Genomic DNA, 20,818 nt, shown 5'->3' on the forward strand with positions numbered 1-20,818 from the left:
GGCCGGGCCGGGCCGCGCCCGGGAGGCCGCGGGCGCTCCCCGCGCTGCGCCATGTGACTCTGCGGGCGCGCAGCTGGGACGAGTTAAGTGCGGTGGTGGCGGCGGCGGGACACGGCAGCGGGACGCGGCAGCGGGACGCGGCAGCCAGCGAGACGGGGACAGCCAGCTTCCTGCCTCTCGTTCTCGAGAGTTTTAACCGGCGCGTATTTTTTTTTCCTCCTTCCTCCCTCCGCGGTGTTTGGCACTTTTCAAAAAGCGACGCCCGATCGCTGGAAGTCCCCGCTGCCGTTCAGCGCGGTGCGGAATGAGCCGCCCCGGTTCTCCTGCACGGCGGCAGTAGCGGGCGGGGAGCGATGCTGCCCGCCCCCCGGGGCTCCCCGCAGCCCGCCCGGGCTCTCAGAGGCGTCGGCGCCGCCTGAGCAGCCGCGGGGACGCGAGGAGGGTGAGAAGGCGCTGAATGCAGACGCGGCCCGAAGCTGCCGCTTGCCATGTGTGCGGGTAGTGTCTGTCTCGGGCAGCTCCCTGGTGCCGGTACCGGGTAGCCGGGGCGGAGCGGCAGCCGGGCAGAGCGGCGGGGACGCGGCCCCAGCGCCGCCGCCGGGACCATGGTGAAGGAGGAGTGCAAAGCGCTGCTGGACGCGCTCAACAAGGTGACCGCCTGCTACCGGCACATGGTGCTGACCATCGGCGGCACTTCGGACTCCCAGAACCTGCGGGAGGAGCTCAAGAAAACCCGGCAGAAAGCCCAGGAGCTAGCGGTGGCCAACAGGAACAAGCTCACCACGGTCCTGAAGGACAAAACCGTGAGTAAGGAAGATAAAGCCGAGTTCGAGAGGCTATGGGTGATTTTCTCCACGTGCCTAGAGATCCTGGAGATCGACATGAGGAGAGCCCTGGAGCTGGGCCACGAGTTCCCGCTAAACGTCCCCAAAAAGCACCTGATCCAGACAGGCATGAGCGGGGGAACCTCTGGTGTGGCCGCCAGGGCGATGAGCGTCCAGAACATGAAATACGAGGCTGAGCACAATATAGACGTGGTGGATTTGAAAGACCTCGAGAACGAAATCAACCAGGTAGGAGAGATGATGTACGAGATGGAAATGAAGGTCAATGTCCCCCAGTGGACAGTAGAGGCTAAGCAAGACCCAGGGGCTGAACTAAAATCCACCATCAGCATGGGCGCTTCTTCTATTGGCATGATCTCTGTGGAGGAAAATAAATCCTTCTGCGATATCAGCAAGGTTCTAGCTGGGATTATTTTCTCCGCTGTGCTCATTATCGCTATAGTCCTGGCAGTGTGTGTGGTAAAACTCTCTTAGGGTGGTGCAGCCTCTGAACCCCCTCCATCTGTCTATGGAGTGTTTCACTTCTCACCTTTCATTTCAAAACGGGTCACTTGGATGAGCTGAGAATTTAAACCTAGCACTTGAAAAAACAAAGCAAAACTTTTGCCTCTCAGTATCCTAAAATGCATGATTTGTTTCTTCTTGCTCTTTGAAGAAGAGAGATGCAAATCAGCCTGCAGAATAGGATGTCTTCATCTGCTGGACTTGTAACGGTTAACTATGAAGTATCAGGGTATTATCTCTACTGGCTTTAACAGGGATTTGTCTGCTATTAATAGTTCACTGTTCTCAGAAGCCTGTATTTTTTGTTCTTGAATAGGCTTTGGTGTTTGCTGCTGGTCACTGTTTACAGTATTTGTGAGTAACACAAATTTGGAGGCTAACACAGGTATTTTGTCTGACAAAGTTAAAAGAATGCTGCTTCTTTCATCAAATTTATTTCAGTGGAGGAAAGGAGGAAGGATGAAAACTCCAATAAAAGAATGTAAACAACTTCTATTTTAGATAAGTTAATGGCTGGGGAGGGATATGTGGAGAAGGATGAAAAAACAGAACAAGCAATGTTTGATACCAAATCTGTTTGTTGATTTAAACTGATTGTACAGAACCCGGTTGCATGGGTTGGCACAGCAAATGCAAATGACTAATCGCTTTTTAAATCCAGAGAGGAAAAACAGGGAGTTGCGTATTCAGAAAAACACCAGCAAGCCTTGTGGTTCTCATCCACATTTACCATTATTTTATTACCAAGCTGGTTCTTGCCCTTGGTTGATTTTTTCTTTTCTTTTTTCTGTAGAAGCAAACAGCTTGCACTTCACAGTTAACTTTGAAAATAGGAGCAATGAATCTACCCGCAGCAGAAGCAGTAATTTTTGAAAATAGATTTTGGCAAGCAAAAATGTCAAGTTAAAGCAGCCCTTACTAATAATCCAAAGAGAGATCCCCTCTCATGTTGACGGGCAGGGATTGATACCTGTAGTATATGAACAGCCACATTTCTGCAAGCTCTTGAATTCTTTGCAGCAATCCAGATAAAGCTAAAAATGTGTCTGTTTTATATCTCATTCATGTCTGATTAATAATGTGGGAAACAGGAACTGGTCCAGTTTGATACACTGCAATTTTGGGAGGTAAATGCAAGAGCAGCACTGCTTCCTTATAAAATTGTTAATGTTTAAATGTAAAAGCGGAGGAGAGACACTAACTTTGCAGAGAAGTTGTATAACATTTTATGAGAGGACCTATGTATTATGGTATTTATTGTGTAACTTATGGAAATGTCTTCTGTCACTGTGAACACACATCCGTTCAAGAATGTTTGGTATGTACTTTATAGTGTCATAGGTGTAAGAGGCACTCCACAGGCAAATATAAAGACCTTGTAATACTGGGGTTTTAATAAGGTATTATTCTTCTGCATTTATTATATGGACACATTATCAAAGAATAACAGTTGGACATGTTTTGTGAAGTTACTAGACAACAGTCTTCAGGCTTGTTAAGTAAAATTATGTTGATAACACTCAAACACCTAATATTTTTGAATTAAGAACTAAACACACTTTGAAAAACTGCAGCAAAGTTTATTCTTTGAAACTTATGAGAACTGGATTTGAAGAGAAAAGGTGTGTGACAAATTTGAATATGGTCACTTGCACGTGAGAAAAAAATAAAGTAGGTGAGGAAAAATTGTAAGTGGACACCTGAATCAAAAATTAGAGTCTATCATTATGTTGAAGGATAATGTGGTTCTGCGCATTGATCCAGTCCAGCTCCATTCTCATGGGAATTCACCTTTTTATGAGATGACTCCACATTCCTTTCTATTGTATTTCACTCATTCCATAGGATGTGTTTCATGCGTAGTTAACCTAGCTTCGCAGAGATTCGCAGCAGCATTCTGACAAAAATCAAGCCTGTATTTATCGGTGCTACTGTTTCAGTCTGACTAGACGAGGTGTAATTGCTTTGTATTGACTTACATGAGATCTCCTTCACAATCATATTAACTAAACGTATTTATGGAAAATACAGCAAAAGCTGCAGGAGAATGTACATATTAGGATTGCAAACACTAGTCACTATGGATCTGCGGGTATTTTCACTCTTTGCACTCCCCTTTTCCTTAGTCCACAGGAAGGTGGATAAGAAGTTGGACTCTGTTCTGTGCTTGTTGAAAACTCCGTGTTCCTTTTGGAATAAGATATCGTTTAAGCACGTGTTCTGAAAACGCAAGTAATGCAAGCCTGGTTTCTGGTGGATAAGTAAAAGGTGCCACCTACAGCATTCATTATCTTGGATATTGGTATCCTGAAGCAGGTATACAGTTTATCCACGGTTAGCATGTAGAAGGACTTTTAATAGTTAAATGTCATCTTGAAAAGCAAGCCTCAGTGAGCTGGTGAATTGTAAACTTACAGTCCATTGCATTTTTTGGAATTTGGATTTTTGGATATAGGACTCAAAGAATTCATGTAAGTAACCTATAATTATGTAAGTCTTGCTCCATTACAAATACACACAATTAGTATTTAAAGTATTGGACTTTGGCAAAATAAAGTAGTTTCAGGTCCTAAGACAAAGCTGGCTGGAGATTTATTCGTCATTTGTTTGTTCCTAAAAATCTGTATCATCTTATATTTAGGATACCTGAAATTAAAATATTAAGTAGAATTGTAATAGAGGATTGGCACCATCTAAATGGATAATGCTGCTGCCATTAATCACCTCCACTTGATACAACTGTACACTCAATGTGACAGACTTCAGGTGCACAAGCGCACAAAATGAAAACAAGATGAAGCCACCACTGCCAAAAAGTGCTGATGTTTCTTTTAAATCAAGAAATAAAGAGATGATGTAGATTTACAGTCTTCATTTTTTTCCCCCACTGGAATGCAACTGGAAGGAGACTGGAAATACTATTTTTGTAAGTGAAAAATGGGAAGGCAAACTTCAAAAAACTCTAAATAGCACAAAGAAAATGCAAATACTCTCATGCTGATCAGTGAATGAGAATGTTATTGCATTTTCACTGCAAAAGAGGATGGTCATTGCTTAATTTCAATGTTCTACTTTAGTTCTTTTGTCTTTATTCACAGGATATACATGTTACATTTGCTGTATACTCATATCTTATTCCTGACTTGAATTATACTGGTTTTGCCTGTGTATGGGTGGTATTTTTCTATACTTTGAATAATTCAAACTTGTTACTGTCACTATTTATTTAACTTAAAATAGAGTACATTCTTATAACTTACTGGTTGGCTTACAGCAATAGTTAAAACCAAACAAAAACTAGAATATTAATACAGTTTGTCAGCAAGCTCTTCTAAACAAAAAGTTCCTATTTCAACTACAGGAATAAAAGTAACATGCTAAGCCTTCTCATTACAGTTTTCTTTACATAAATGCACCCTTCTCAAGCTCCCAAAGTTGAATACAGTGATATATCCTTAATTTATACTGCAAGGGAATCAGCAGTCAGAAAAGTCAAGAAATCTCTGCCTTAGGAAGCAGGTACAATAACGTTTAGGATCACAGGGCTGGTGTTGCCTTCAGCACTGCTGGCTCAGTCCTGTTGAGTAAAGTACAGAACCCTTGGCTTGGGCAGCTGAAAACTAGAGAACATATTAGACTAGAGGAATGTTTAGACCCTCATTGTTAGGATACAAACTCTGCCCCCTTACAGCCCCCAAAGCAACATTAGCAAACCTAAGGAGGGTGAAATTTGGTCCATTAGGATTGATAGCAACAACAATAAGATAGTTGTATCAAACTGTCAGAAATGAGTCTGTAAAATGAAGTAATTTGGAATTTTATTCCAGGACTTCCAGTCTATCACCGTAAAAACCCTCTACACTCTTTTCTTAGTTCACTACTAAAATGGATGAAGAACCATCTCCTTATGTTGCAAACAACATAACATCAAACTTCAGCATTATGAATGTGAAATAAAATTAGTTTCAAAATTCTTGATGAAAATATTTTTACATGAATGCACTTATTTAAAAACAGACGAAACAACTGATGTCATTAGTTTTCGGATTAAAAATTAAACACGCTTATTTGTAGTCTGAACAGATTGGTTATGGGCTTTCTTTTCCTTCTAAGGTTTCTGTTGTTTATGTAAATTTTCCAGAAATACCATATATATAAGTGCTAATGGAACTCCTGTTCAACATATTTACCCTTCACAGATTTTCATTATGTAAAAAGTCATTCAGTAAAACCAGTGGATTACAGATCTCTAAGTGCTTTCTCTCAATACGATTATATAAGTCTTTTAATGCAGGAAGAGATCTGGACAAAATAGCAGTCTACACGTGAGCAGCATTTGCTGTGGTAAGCATACAATAAAACTGGGATTAGAAAACAATGTCTTTCATATGAAATTATCTGCACATGTTGAGGGAAGGACTAGAGAAGGAAGGAGATGGATGTATGTAGTAAACATCTCAGGCTATGTTAGTAAAGTATGCTTTTTGTTAAATATGATATTATAGCATCACCGTTAAATGATAGCTTCTCTGTAAGAAGGTAGTATCTTATACTAGACAAGATCTTATACTAGGACAAAGAATATAAAATATCCCTGAGTGGAACCAACTACCTGTTCTCTGAATAACTCAATACAAAATAAGAGGAAAATGTTTTTATGTGCTACATGATATCAATTTTACGAAAGCCAACCCATTTCTCTCTGTTTCACACTACAAAGGACTTCCTATTGGAAGAAGGTGGTCCCAGGAGGCTGGATTCTGTCACCCACCCCAAGAGCCTCCTGCTGCAGTACTGTGATGCAACTGGAAATGCAGCTTAATCAGCTGCCGTGGATTAAACCTGTGGAAAGGTGAAAAGTCACATGGCATTTAAGCACCATGAAGGCTCTTCTGCACCTTCTCATGCAGTCAAGCACAAGCATTTCAAGCTGGTGGCAATGTGACTAGAAGCCATGTAGGCAAACACAAGTAAAATGACAGCATCTCTGAAAATCTGTCACCTACCCAGGCTAGCTAGCAATAACAATTATGTTGATTGCTCGGTTCCAGTAATTTTGTCAGAATACCTACTGTGGTTTTCCCAAGTGTCAGAAATTGACTTCTCGAACCTCCACAGAGTCAGGTGGGGTGTTTTGTTCCGGTTTGATTGATTGAAGTGTATGTTTTATTTACACTGTATTGCATGACATTATTTATCATATACTTATTAGTAACATCTCCACCAAATTAAACAAACTAACATCCTCTAAAACCTAGTTCTAATTCAAGTTCTAATTCAATCATAGCAGAAATGTGTGGTCTATTATTTTGGTCAGTTTTCCACTATACATTAAAATAATCACTAAGGTCTATAATCAGTCTAGTCTGTCTCTTGCACGCAAATATTCAAAGAACATACACACTCAGACTCATTGATATGTCACAGCATTAAGGAATTGCATAGCCTAAAGCATGACTTCAAAAATCGTGGGAGTTTTGTAGGAATAGTAAATGCCAGGTCATACAGCCGTGTATAAATGTCTGAGAAAACAAAACAAAAAACAAATGCAATTGCTTTGCATGATCTTCAACAATTGATATATAAGTGTGAGAAAAACATGGGAGAAAAGTGGAAATGAGAAAAGACAACAGAAGAAAATATTTAACTATTTATACCATATAAAATGACTGTGGAGTACCTGACACACCAAACATGATACTCCCTTAGCAACTTAATCTAATATGTTAATTGCATGTGTAACTTTATATATATAAATAAACATTTGAGTTCCAGGTCTTAGAGGGAGTGGTCTGAATCATCACTCATATGAGCCATCACTTCTCAGTACAGTGAGAAATTACATGTGCAAAGACTATTCATGTAATTAAAAGCTGCAGAATTACAACCATGATTTTATTTTGCATAAAACATGTAATCCATGATGTGTCTGTTGGAAGTAAAACATTTCCAGTTGTTAATACTATCTGTAACCTAGTTTTCTGATTAGTTTGATTTGTTGGAATATTCTGTATGAAGGTGCTATAAACATAAACCTGCTCTTCTTAGATTTGATATTTATTCACATTTTGGACACAATACTTAGAAAAATATACAGTGATGAATGTATTTATTTTTTAGATTATTCATTAAGTCTATTTATTCATTGATATTATATGAGCTAAACAATGTAAAAGCTTTAGAATGTCATTTTGAATTCAGCCAGTTGAAGAAGTAGCAGAGAGGCACAGTGAAACCTCTAAGTTTTTTATACTTGAGGTTGTAACAATTTGTTCACTATAGTAGACACTACATCTGCATGGGGACAAAGCTTTTACCAGATGTATATAAATTAAACTAAGAACTTAGTAGGTATCGTCTCCAACTCACAGGACAGCATGTAAGCCACATCAAATTGTGAAATAATGGTAGACCTTGTTTTTCAACTGAAGTGAAATGATCTGTGATATGATCTGCACTGATCTGTATGTGCAAAATAGTGTATATAATGATCTGAGAAAAGGGAATGAAATAGTTCTATTACTAAGTATTCTCAATATACAAAAATAACCCCAGACAGCTAATTTTACAATCATTTCTATATATGTAGTGACCTGAATATTTTTCCTGTAAACAAATTTATGTTTTCTTTTTCTCATAAGCAGTAACCAAAGGGGAAGGATGAAGTAATCTTCACATTGCTGAAATATGATCCCACAAAGAATTATCAGTGCAATAATCTTACGGTTTTTCATTTGACAGAACTTCTGCATCACCTCACAAGGGTTTATTTTTCAATGCAGCACAATCTGTTTTTGAAAACAACCTGACATACAGAAGTATTTGGGCTCCATCAGGTTAACGATTGTATGTTCTGGCATACAAGCAGCATGAACAGCAGTCAAATTCTTTATTTTTTAGCAAAAAATACTTTTTATCATTATTTAATCTGGAGGGGACCTTGGACTCTCCAGCCTTCTCTCTTACACTTTACTGAGTGTCACATATTATCTCCAGCTAATTCTTGCTATGGAGAGACTTTTCTCCAAACTAAAATCTCCTGTATTCCCAGCTCACATGCTGCTCCTTGAAGGATAATGCCAGAGCTCAGCTGGCATGTAGAAGCTGAATGTAGAAGGCCCTTGTGCCAGAACGCTTATACTACAGTAAAGGAATAAACTAGTATGCTCAGTTTAAGATTTGCATTCTTGAGTAGCAGATTTTCTCCGATTTTCCATTCTTTCGGAAACCACTTGTAACGCTGTACAAGTTTTAAGTACATGTGAGATAAGCTCTGCATTTTAGCAGAATATATGGGAACAAAGAAGTCATCTAAATTGACAATGAAGAAATTAAACATGCTTTATAACCTTCCATCTAGTTTGGATTTCAGACATTTTCTATATCTATTTGAGTTATCTCCAGCAAGTCAGGTATAGCTTTGAGAGGGCAGATCTATGCACATTCACAGCCATTAGCTTTCCTTTTTCCTACCAGGAAACTGGCAGTGGGTAACAGTCCCTTCAAACACTTGATCTCTGCTCAAAGAGTTTCTGAGAGTTCACCCTTAGAACCTACTGCCACCTCTAGTCCTTATAACCAGGTCAATTAAAGGCTCATATGCTCCTGGAATTTTGCGTGAGATGACCTAAGCTTCAGTGAACAGATATTGATCTAATCTGTAAAACAATAATGAAAGATTAAAAAATTGCCATCAACAGGGTGAATATGCTGACTCTTGGGTAAGGAATATCATCCTTAAGGGAAAGAGCTGCCTTACATACAAAAATACAAACATGTGGGAAAATGCAGCAGTGGGAGAATAATGTTTGTCTTAACTTGCACTTGGCTGTGTTTGGTGCCAAAGGACTGCTTTGGGTGCTGAGAACGGTCATGAAGAACGCTATAACCACACAACTATTCCTTTACTGACAGTCCTGGTATTCTGTGTGTGTTTGAGAGTGGCAACAGCAGCACCTATGCCAGCCACACATTCGATTTCCAGCCCCCACAAAAGAATGCCTATGAAATTAGATCTGCTAAATCTAATACCTGTGGATACCACTGAAACCAGAGGAATTGTTTTCCAGGATAGTCCTACTTTACATACTACCACTTGAGAGACTTTAGACTGCACTAGGTAAAAATAAAAATAAAAATTTTTAAAAATATCCCATTTTGAAACTTAATAATGTAATCTATACTGTTCTCTATTATCAGATTTTCCCCAAGATGTTCTGAAATAATGTTCCAGTGATGTCAGACATTGCATTTTTGTTACAGTAAGACAGTTTTGTATATGTGCTGGTATTACAACTGATTTGAAAATGATGCTGTTACTGGTACGTGAGTACTTTCTACTTAAAATGCCTTTATGCTGAAATGATCAGACATAATGGACCCTAAATCTTTTTGATCAGCCATCAAGCTCATTGGATGTTAAACCTTGAAAAACCTCAGTAGTTTATTAATATTTCACCAGTAAAGCAGCTTTTAGGCAATGCACATTCCTAACGAGATGTACACTTAACACAATAAAATAGGTAACTAAGACTGAAAAAGGCAAACAAACACAGGGTGAATATCGTGATTTTAGGTTCAAAATACCATCTATTTGGAACAGGCACATTAGTGGACCTTATGCTTCCATTGCTCAAGACGGTAATCACTGTTGAGCACTAATGATTAAACTACTATGGAAGAGGAGGCTAGATGTCCCGGTTTTGCTTGTATATGTCGTCATGAGGAAGGAAAGGAGAGGGAGAGCACACTCATATATTGTCTGCCAAAACCACAGCTGGTGTCCTGCCCCAGTTCTAGTATAAGCAGCTGGCTGGCTGACCTGTTCTCCGCCAGCTGCAGCCTCGTGCCAGGATGAACTTATGGCCCAGCTGTGTGTGCATAGACATCACCTGAATTTTTTGTTCTGTCAGCTGAAATATTCTGGCATCCCATTGGTTAAATTGCCTCTAAATATCATTTCAGTTATGGTGAGACACATCTCACGGGCATTAAGCACATGCTCAAATAGAAAATAAAGTGGAGAAGTTATCAGAGGCATGTGCAGGTATGCGAGCGTTTGCCAAAGAGAATCTAGTGAGAAGGGTGACAAATAGGAGGATTCTCCATGTTACATGCAAATAGTATTCTTAAAAAATTTCTCAACATGTGTCATCAGCTTAAACTCCTCACAAGTTGAAAAAAATTTAAAAATCTATTATTAAATTTAGGAATCAAAATCAAATGTTAATAAAATAAAATGGTTCCTACTGTAAAATACCTGTTCAAAGGGCTTTTTCAAGGTTTTGCTGTCATGGCTGAATATATCTTTTTTCCAGGTAACAGCCTCAAAACAGAAGAGCTTTGTAATAAAAATTAATTAAAAATCTACATAACTCTCCCCTTTGAAGTCTACCAGAACAAATTCAAACAACTTGAAGCATGACACGGTTAATTAAAGACCTACAATTATTTCTGTTATCAACAATACCTTGATGTGGGCCTGAGATAAGGAGGTTTCCCCGAGGCCAGCTGGGGGGTCAGCACCGCTGTCACAGTTACAAATGACCCTGTGCTGGAACCACAGTCCCCTCAGCAGCACTCGGGGAGACTTTGGGGTGCGAGGGAGCTATTCAACATTTACCTCTTGTCATACTGTAAATACACTCAGTGCTACGAAACCTCAGAAACTGCAAACCACTCCGTAGTTTTCCGAGTAAACTGAAAGTCATCACCTCGTTTCTCTCTGCCACTCGCCCTATGCCTGTACGCCCTCTGTATTTCCTTAAGCTTTTGCCCTTTGAGGACGCTCCAGTATCGGTTGGGAAATTACATATTAGAGAGCAGTGTAGGGGAAAGGGACCTGGGGGTCCTGGTGGACAACAGGATGACCATGAGCCAGCACTGTGCCCTTGTGGCCAGGAAGGCCAATGGCATCCTGGGGTGGGTTAGAAGGGGGGTGGTTAGTAGATCAAGAGAGGTCCTCCTTTGCCTCTACTCTGCCCTGGTGAGACCCCATCTGGAATATTGTGTCCGGTTCTGGGCCCCTCAGTTCAAGAAGGACAGGGAACTGCTGGAGAGGGTCCAGCGTAGGGCAACAAAGATGCTGAAGGGAGTGGAGCATCTCCCTTATGAGGAAAGGCTGAGGGAGCTGGGTCTCTTTAGTTTGGAGGAGACTGAGGGGTGACCTTATTAATGTTTATAAATATATAAAGGGTGAGTGCCATGAGGATGGAGCCAGGCTCTTCTCGTTGGCAAACAATGATAGGACAAAGGGCAATGGGATCAAGCTGGAACACAAGAGGTTCCACTTAAATTTGAGAAAAACTTCTTCTCAGTGAGGGTGACAGAGCACTGGAACAGGCTGCCCAGGGGGGTTGTGGAGTCTCCTTCTCTGGAGACATTCAAGACCCACCTGGACACGTTCCTGTGCAACCTCACCTGGGCGTTCCTGCTCCAGCAGGGGGATTGGACTGGATGATCTTTTGAGGTCCCTTCCAATCCCAAACATACTGTGATACTGTGATACTGTGACGCTACTTACCGGCTTAAGGCTGACCGGGACTGAGGCATTACCGGCTGTTTCTGACAGGCCTCCATCCCACCGCGTCTCCGGGCGGGACAGGCGTTCAGCCGGCCGAGCTGCGCGGTGCCCGGCCCGGCCGAGCCCGCCCAGCTTTCCCGCCCAAGCGCCCGGCTGCAGTCGCTCCTCCGGGAGCCCAGGCGGCGGTGGCGCCCGGGAGGCCCCAGAGCGCGATCGCGGCCACCGCCTCCTCCACCCCTCACGATGAACTGCCGGCTGCGGCACTGGAGGGAAGCGGCGACGCTGCTGCTGGCGGCGGGCACGCCGGCGCGGCTGCCGCGCTCCCCGCTCGGCCCCTTCGACTATGAGGTGCTGCTGCTGCAGCGGAGCTCCCGCAGCGGCTTCATGCCCAGCGCACACGTCTTCCCGGGCGGCCTGGCGGAGCCGGCGGATTTCTCCGCTGACTGGCTGGGGCTGCTGCCCGCCTCGCCTCAGTGCGGGCTGGGCCTGGTCAGACCGGCGCCTGTCGGCAGCAGCCGGGCCCCGCTGTTCGCCGCCGAGCAGGGGCGGCTGGGCTCGCCGCTGCCGAGGGAAGTCGCCTTCCGCATCTGCGCTATCAGGGAAACCTTCGAGGAGGCGGGAATCCTGCTGCTGGTGCCGGGCCGCGGGCCGGCGGCGGACAGCGGCCCCGCGTCCCCGCTGCCCGCGGAGCGCCTGCCCCCTACCGAGCTCAGCGAGTGGCGGCGGCGGGTGCACGAGGACGCGGGCTGCTTCCTGCAGCTGTGCCGGCACCTGGGCTGCGTCCCCAACATCTGGGCCCTGCACGAGTGGAGCAACTGGCTGACCTCCGTGGACAGGGCTGGGGCTGGCGGCCGGCGCTACGACACGGCTTTCTACGTGTGCTGCCTGGGGGAGCGGCCGCCCCACGCCTCGCAGGACGAGCAGGAGGTGACAGCCATCCTGGTAAGAGCGCGTGCCCGTGGCGACAGGCGGGAGGGACCCCGGGCAGCCCCTCCTCACCCCGCGTCAGGAACCGCCGGCGCGACCCCGGGGCGAGCGGAGCTCCAGCCCTCGAACCGCCCTCATAACGCTCCCTCAAAATGCAAGAAAAGGGGACTTTGATCTGCGCTTTAATCCTCCCCCTTGCAGGCTGAAAACAATGTGTGTAAGAAGCAGATGTTTGGAAGTACTTTATTTCTTTAAGCGTCAGTAGCAACCTCTGTTAACTCAGTTCACGTTGAGTTTAATGTTTCCTGTTGTTTCAGCAAACTTTTAGTCAGACCCTACAACCAGTCTCAGTTTTAGTTTCCAAAGTTGGTATGCCTCTGTGTGAAAGATAAGGTTATTTAATTTTATAGGAAAAAGGAATAATTTTTATAAATTGCTTTTATTATGCTTTCTCAATTTAAAAAAAAATTCTTGTTGTTATTTTGGTGTAGTTTATACATGGTTTTTATTGTGTTCAGAAAACGTGGACTGTTGAAAGCTCTTTTTCTGTAAAGACTTGAAAATGGCTTTTAAAGTTGCTTATACATCTGCTGATGACACTATTATTGTTTTCATCTTACAGTGGTCATCACCTCCAGAAGCCATTGAACGCTTTAAATCTCAAGAAATATGGTTTCCTCCTCCTCAGTTCTATGAATTTTGTAGGCTGTGCAACTTCTCTTCGCTCCGTGAGTTACACAAGTTCAGCTCCGATCGAGCTCTGGAGGGGTGTGAGCGCTGGATGCCCGTGATATTAACTGCTTCCGATGGCTTCATCCAGCTTTTGCCAGGTAAGAATACAGATCAAGGTTCTTTTAAAAATATAAAAGTTTGAGAATTGATACATACTTAAGCCACATGACATAAACCAGGCTATAACTGTAAGAAAATTACTGTTTTAAGTTACTGCATGCTTTTTCTACTGTTTGGCTTTCTTTTTAGATACAGTTGATAATAGCTACTCTGAGAGACCAGCTGCGAATCAGACAGCATCGTTATTTCTGTACTTACTTATCATCTCATTGGCTCATATGGTGGATATTAATATGTTTATTTGTGAAGAAATTCTAGCATTTCAGCATTCGGGGTTTTTTTTACATCTGAAGGATGTACCAGAATTCCTCCTATTTAGTCCTTCTCAGTGGGAATTCTCATTTACTTCAGTTACCTGTTTGTGTGTGTGAGTCAGGCACAACTGCAGTCTCAAATCCTCACAAAGTAGTGATAGGGCAGTGATCTAAAAAGATAAAACTAATTCATTTTCCTCCTGCCCTTTCTCCTACTTAAGCCTCTTCATTTGATAATCATCTACATTTTTTCCTTCTCCTTATGAAAAGTTGTGTCTACTATTTTTCTGCTTCTTTGCTTTTCATTATGCTTTTGCCCCCTTTTTTTTTGGTCACAATTAACCTCTAGAATTTCTGTATCGGTGGTGCATTTGCACTTTTGCACAAGAGTAACATGCATTTATATGGCAAAATACTGTTTTCTTCAACAAAACAGAACAAAGTAACTAGTTTCTATTCTTGATCCTACTGTTTTAACACTTAGAAAAGTATTGGTCTTGTTCTCTACCTATTACATAAAGTTGTATATCAACAGACTGTGATTGTAGCATATTAGTATTATCAGGAACATTGGAACATTCAAATCAACACCTCAAATGTGCACTGCAGCCTCACTGACAGATACGTCAAAATTTATGGGCCCTGTCTTTAAATCTGAAGATGTTTAGGGGCAATTTACTTCTGTATTATGAAATACATTCCCACTGAGTTTCATGCCCTGATAAATATATTAAAAATTGCTAGCGTCAATCAAAAGGCTGAAAAATGAGGTAGACAATGTATAACGAAAACCTTTTTCTGCCCCCAGGAGATGAGTTATATCCGGAAGATCCAGATTATACCGGAGAGAAGAAAACAATCATGTCAACAGATAAGAAGATTGAAGATCTCATGAAAGAGGGTAGTGTATTTCACAGGATAGTAATAAAAAACATCAACAATCTTGCTGTCTATGTTAATATTCAAGCAAAATATAAACATATTAATCCATTGATGATAAACCTTGATTGTTCAGATTACAATAGCAAATTATAATATCCATTTGATTTAAAGCTAGAATGTTTTTAATTACATTCACTGTGGTTTGGGTCCTTTCTAAACATTGCCAAATAGTCAGGAAAATATTCCTTTGTCCTGCCAAAGCATTTATGTGTGCATGTTTTGAGATTCATGTGTACCTAATTCTTTGAGTCTTTGAAACTGTAGTTCTGCCAGTTACGATGTTTAGAGGCTCCTGAAAATTTAGCATAACCATCAGCTTAATTAATAATTAAATGCAATTTGATGGTAATTATACTGAGCCATTACCACCTTATTCTACTTACAGACTGTTTGCAGAATATGCTGCAACAATGGTTGATTAGGTCACACAGGTTCTTTTCTCACTGAAAATTTAAATATATATTATGTTCAGAACAATATGTTTTGACTTGGCAAATTCTTTTACTATGTGTCCCAAAGTTATCTGTTAGACAACTGTACTGTGTGTCTAGGAATGAATGAAATCTCTCATTCCGTATATGCTGACATCTCTCAGTCTATTGTCTTTCATTTTTGGCAAAACCAGTGTATGTATAAAAAAATATATATTTGTTAGCTAAAATTCACTTTAAAAAATTATTAAGTTAATGTTTATATTTAATATACCCAAATTGTTTCTACAAATGGTATTCTATTTAAAACTTTACAATTTTCAAAGGTAGAGATAATTTAGACAAACTGAGTCATCAGATTGAGTGCATTCTCAATGTCCTTTTTATTTATTATAATTTTTATCTTCAAGTTGTTAGCAATTTAAAAATTAGAAAAATTAATTATTTAGCTTCAAAAAGATACCAACAACTTCAGGGAATAATGTGCTACCTTGGAAACACCCACTTCCATATTTCAACATCCCACATCTTGCTTCTCAGCTACTTTAGTAAATATATCTGAGATTTAAGAACTACAGAGGAAGCTGCTTGCTTTTTTGTTTGGGATTTTTGGTTGGTTGGTTTTGTTTTTTCTTGCGCAATAAATGGAGCAAATGGAACAGTGACGTAAGTTCTTTACCTGGAAGAAGAATGAATGATGACTTGAGATCAGCCAGTAAAGTTGTTCAGAAAGCTTCGTTTCAGCTTTTGTTCTGTATTTTAATTAAAATTTTCTGCAATATTTTCATTAAATTGAATTGGTTTGTAGCATTCATTTGGATTGGAAAAAAATGCATGTCTTTCTTCTCTCTGAACATGCTCAGACTGTTCTTGCATTTGCAGACCTTGCTGAAATTTGTGTACCTCTGCTAAACATGGATCACACAAAGCAGTATATTATGTATACTGTATATTATGCAGTATTGTGTCTCCTTCAGAATATTCTGGCTAACTCTTCTGAACATGAAGACAACAGAAAAATCAAAATTGAGAGTAGAGGAAGCAAAGAAAGTACCTTGTATTGCTGTCTTACATGATTTTTAGCTTTTTGAGATTAACACTGGCCAGTAGTACTAGGAAGACAAGAGGGAAAGGCATGTTTATGATCATACTTGTGGTGTCTACAGTAACAAATATCTTTGCTTCAAAATGATTCAGCTGTTTATTCGTAATGGGTAAAATAAGCCATCCAAGTAGTTGCTATGTTGTTTTACAAGTTACAAAGAGTAGATACACAAATCTCTAAGACACAGCATTGATAAAGATGTATTTGTTGGGCTCTACTTCACCTTCTGTGTAGAACCAAGATTCCTTATTTTGAGCTGGTGGACAGTAATGCAGCAAGTTAAGGTTATTCTGTCAGCCCAGGAAAGGAGGACAGGGAAGCACTTGCAAAACTATTCCTATTTGACTGTTGGTGTGTAGAAACAAAGGTAAACTACTCTACTCTGCTCCTGCAGATAGAGACTTTAAAAAATAGCCTCACTGTGATAACTGGTATCAGAATCATAGAATGGTTTGGAAGGGACTTTTTAAAGATCACCTAACCCAGCACCCATGACGTGGGCAGGGTCATCTTTCACTGGATTAGGTTGTTGAAAACCTCATCCAGCCTCACCTTGAACACTTCCAGGGATGGAACATCCACAACTTCCTTGGGTGACCTATTCCAGTGTCCCACCACCCTCACTGTAAAAAAGGTCTTCCATATATCCAATCTAAATCTCAATTTGAAACCATTACCCCTCATGCAGTCACTACAGGCCCTGGTAAAAAGTCTCTCTCATCTTATAAGCCTCCCTTTAAGTAATGACATTCAACAATAGGGTTTCCCTAAAGCCTCCTCTTCTTCAGACGAAACATCCCAAATTCTCTCCGCCTTTCTTCATAGGAGCGGTGTTCCAGCCCCCTGATCATTTTTGTGGCCTCTTCTGGACCCAGCCAAGCAGGTCCATGACTTCCCTGCACTGGGGACCCCGGAGCTGGAAGCAGCACACCAGGCGGGGTCTCACCAGAGCAGAGGAGAAGGGGAGAATCACCTGCCTCAACCTGCTGGCCACGCTGCTTTTTGTGCAGCCCAGGATACGGTTGGTTGTGGCCTATGTGGGATCATTTGAATCCACTTTTCTTGCTTCATGCATTTTTTGCTACTGACTTATTACTTGCTGCTTATTTTATATTTATTTTAGACTATGGCAATGATGTTAGACAAAAAGCAAATTTGAGTGATTTTCTTATTCGAGTAAGTTCGAAATGGGTTGTAAAGCAGCAGAGGCAACTCGCAACATCAGCAACACATTTGGCCCAGGAACTGCTAATGAATGTACAGAGCAGTGGTGGTTCAAGAAGTTTCACAAAGGAGATGAGAGCCTTGAAGATGAGGAGTGTAGTGGTTGCCATTGGAAGTTGACAATGACCAACTGAGCAATCATTGAAGCTGATCCTCTTACAGCTACACGAGAAGCTGCCGAAAAACTCAGTGTCAACTATTCTATGTTTGTTTACCATTTGAAGCAAAATGGAAAGGTGAAAAAGCTCGATAAGTGGGTGCCTCATGAGATGACCAAAAAACAAAAAAAAAATCATTGTTTTGAAGTGTTGTCTTCTCTTATTCTACGCAACAACAACAAACTATTTCTCGATCAGATGTGATGTGCACTGACAAGTGGATTGTATATAACAACTGGTGATGACCAACTCAGTGGTTGGGCTGAGAAGAACCTCCAAAGCAGTTCCCAAAGCCAAATTTGCACAAAAAAAAAGGTCACAGCCACTGTTTGGTGACCTGCTGCCAGTCTGATCCACTTCAGCTTTCTGAATCCCAGCAAAACCATTCCATCTGAGAAGTCTGCTCAGCAAATTGGTGAGAGGCACTGAAAACTGCAACGCCTGCAGCTGACATTGGTCAACAGAAAGGGCCCAATTCTTCTCCACAACAACACCCAACTGCACATCACACAATCAATGCTTCCGAAGTTGAACAAATAGGGCTATGAAGTTTTGCATCATCCACCATATTCACCTGAGCTCTCACCAACCAACTGCCGCTTCTTCAAGCATCTCAACAAATTTTTGCAGGGAAAATGCTTCCACAACCAGCAGGATGCAGAAAATGCTTTCCAAGAGTTTGTCCAATCCCAAAGCACGTTTTTTTACGCTACAGGAATACACAAACTTATTTCTCTTTGGCAAAACTGCCAACTGTAACAGCTCCTATTTTGATGAATAAAGATGTGTTTGAGCCTACTTATAATGATTTAAAATTAACAGTCCAAACCCACCATTATTTTTGCATCAACCTAACAGTAGCTGGAAGCCTGGCAAGATCTCGTCCACAAATGAGGTATGTCTGTTGAGGCACGGCAATTGCCCCCCTGAGGCTGGTTTGAACAAGGAGGGCCCAGAGGAGTTTCCCAAGTGCTGAGAGGTGCGACTCCAGCGATGGGGTGGTGATCATCTTGAGAATGGGAGGAGACCTGTGAAAGAACAGAGTGTAAGGGTGCATCCAGCAAGGGGAGGAGAGAGGGAATCACATGATCTGGCCCAAGGCCTTGAAGTGCATGAACATTCCTGTTCTGGATGACATTTTTCCCCTGAAATCCTCTGACTAAAGTCTCTTACCATGTCACATGTTGAAGTTTGCTTCTCATCTTTTCAAGAAACGCTAAAAAGAATCAATCGCTTCACTGTCTTCCACACAGGCCTGGGTTGCCCCGTGGCCCCGCCCACCGGCCCCGCCCCCTGACACCTCTGCCCTGTGGCCCCGCCCCCCGCCTAGTGGTCACGCCCCCGCCACGTGGCTCCGCCGTCGGGATTGGCTCTCCGGGCTCCATGGCCCTGCGTCTTGCTTAGGGTGGACAGACGATACCCAAGGTTTGATCGATGAGTCCTGCCCTTCCGAGCCCGGAGCAGGAGCAGCACAACGGTAAGAGTCCCATTTGAGACTCATTTGCCACGACAATACACCAAAGGAGCCGAGAACGCGCCACCGCAGGGCTCTAACCTCGCCCTGACGGCCGCGCTCCCGCCATCCCCTCAGCGCCGCGAGGCGCATGCGCAGCGAGCTCGCGGCGCGGCGCCGGGCGCGCACTCCGCCCAATCGCAGCCCGCGCGCGCCGGAGTGAGTCCGGCGGCGGGGAGCGCCGGTGCTTCTGGAAACTTCTGAGGAGAGCGGCGGGAGGCGGTGGTGTTGGTGACTAAGGTTAGGGCGGTTGCTTTTATGAGGAGGAGCATGAATATGAGGGAAACTGGCGGTTGGGTAGATAAAGGAAAAGATAGTTTCTTAAGAGTCTTTTTACTCTTTACTATGCTCTTTCCCTGCACTGTGTCTGTTAGATGTGGGGTTTTTAAATGAAGAAAGACTGACTAGCAGGGAGAGGTTGGAATAGTGAATTGGTGTTTGTATGAGGTGCGTTGCTGGAGAGGAACCTTTTCCCTTCTGTTATGTGGTCAGTGTGGCAGTTCGGAGTGGTGGGTTTAGCAACATTTTGCTAAATATCCTTAGAGGTGGAACTTGAGCAAACGTTTGAGTTCTCATTTAGTTTTTATCAACAAAGCAAGCGTGTTTTTATTAGGTTTATGTGAGGAGAGCTAGCCTTTTACCTGGGTATGCTTTATCCTTGATACTTTGACAGATCATTTATTGGTTTTGTGCTTCTCAAACTGGGAGATTAAGAGAGGTTATTTATGTCTCATATGTTTTATTTCTGAAATAAAAGTGCGTATTCCTTTTGGCACATAAGGCAGTACTGTGTTATAGTGCACTGTTAGACACTTCATTTAACTGGGGTAGAATGCTTCTATCATGCAATGTTAGGTAAAGCTTCTAAAATAGTTTCACCTGTGTCATTGTAGTGCCAAATGGGGAATAATTGGTGCCATCTCTTAGCAAAGCGTGTTGCTTGTTATGACCACAGTGTAGCCATATTGCTGCTTACTCAGTGCTGATGTGTTCAACACTAACGGAGGGGGTGGAAGGGCCATGACTTGACTTTCCTCTTCCAAAACATTTTATTAGGCACCTGTTTCCAGAGTGAATTCTTTTCAGGTGGTAAGATGGACACTGCAGTGATGATATGATGTGCTTGGTTTGTGCCAAAATGAAAGGCACATTGCTTCAGTCTGTAGGTAGTTTATTTTTCTGTTGTAATCCCTAAGTGTGATAGGTACCATTGCAGATTAATGTAATGTGAAATACTGGTAAAAATCTGTTAAAATTGTTGTGGTTGGGACTCTTTTGTGTTATCTTTGGGGTTTTTTTTAAGCATTTCTCTGTGGTATTTCTGCTTATGTGGTCATGTAAATATGTTGTAGCAGCCCTCGTCTTCAATTAGCCTGTTTCTGTTGGCCTTTGAATGTAAGATAAGCAGCTATATACTGTGAGTAGGTTGATGATAACAGGTATATTTTGGTGTATTAAAAATAGAGGTGATTGTATGGACATGTGTGGATGGCAAATCTTAATTAGGCTTTAGCATAGTGCATTGTTAAGAAGGCTGGTTT

The 20,818-nt window shown here is 42.1% G+C and overlaps 2 protein-coding genes across 2 annotated transcripts; both read left to right on the forward strand.

The window, feature by feature from the left end:
- Nucleotides 1–605: 605 nt before the first annotated feature.
- RGS9BP (regulator of G protein signaling 9 binding protein) lies at nt 606–1,319 on the forward strand (the record flags this gene model as incomplete). The annotated part of the gene is made up of 1 exon (XM_080351952.1): nt 606–1,319. The coding sequence occupies one exon, from the start codon at nt 606–608 to the stop codon at nt 1,317–1,319; it is 714 nt and encodes a 237-aa protein (XP_080208078.1).
- Nucleotides 1,320–12,114: 10,795 nt separating this feature from the next.
- Nucleotides 12,115–14,940, forward strand: NUDT19 (nudix hydrolase 19; the record flags this gene model as incomplete). The annotated part of the gene is made up of 3 exons (XM_080352176.1): nt 12,115–12,813; nt 13,421–13,628; nt 14,713–14,940. The coding sequence occupies 3 exons, from the start codon at nt 12,115–12,117 to the stop codon at nt 14,937–14,939; spliced, it is 1,134 nt and encodes a 377-aa protein (XP_080208302.1). The 3' UTR covers nt 14,940.
- Between the last annotated feature and the right edge of the window lie 5,878 nt (nt 14,941–20,818).

This window comes from Nesoenas mayeri, assembly GCF_963082525.1.
Source record: "Nesoenas mayeri genome assembly, chromosome: 12".
Classification (NCBI taxonomy): domain Eukaryota; kingdom Metazoa; phylum Chordata; class Aves; order Columbiformes; family Columbidae; genus Nesoenas; species Nesoenas mayeri.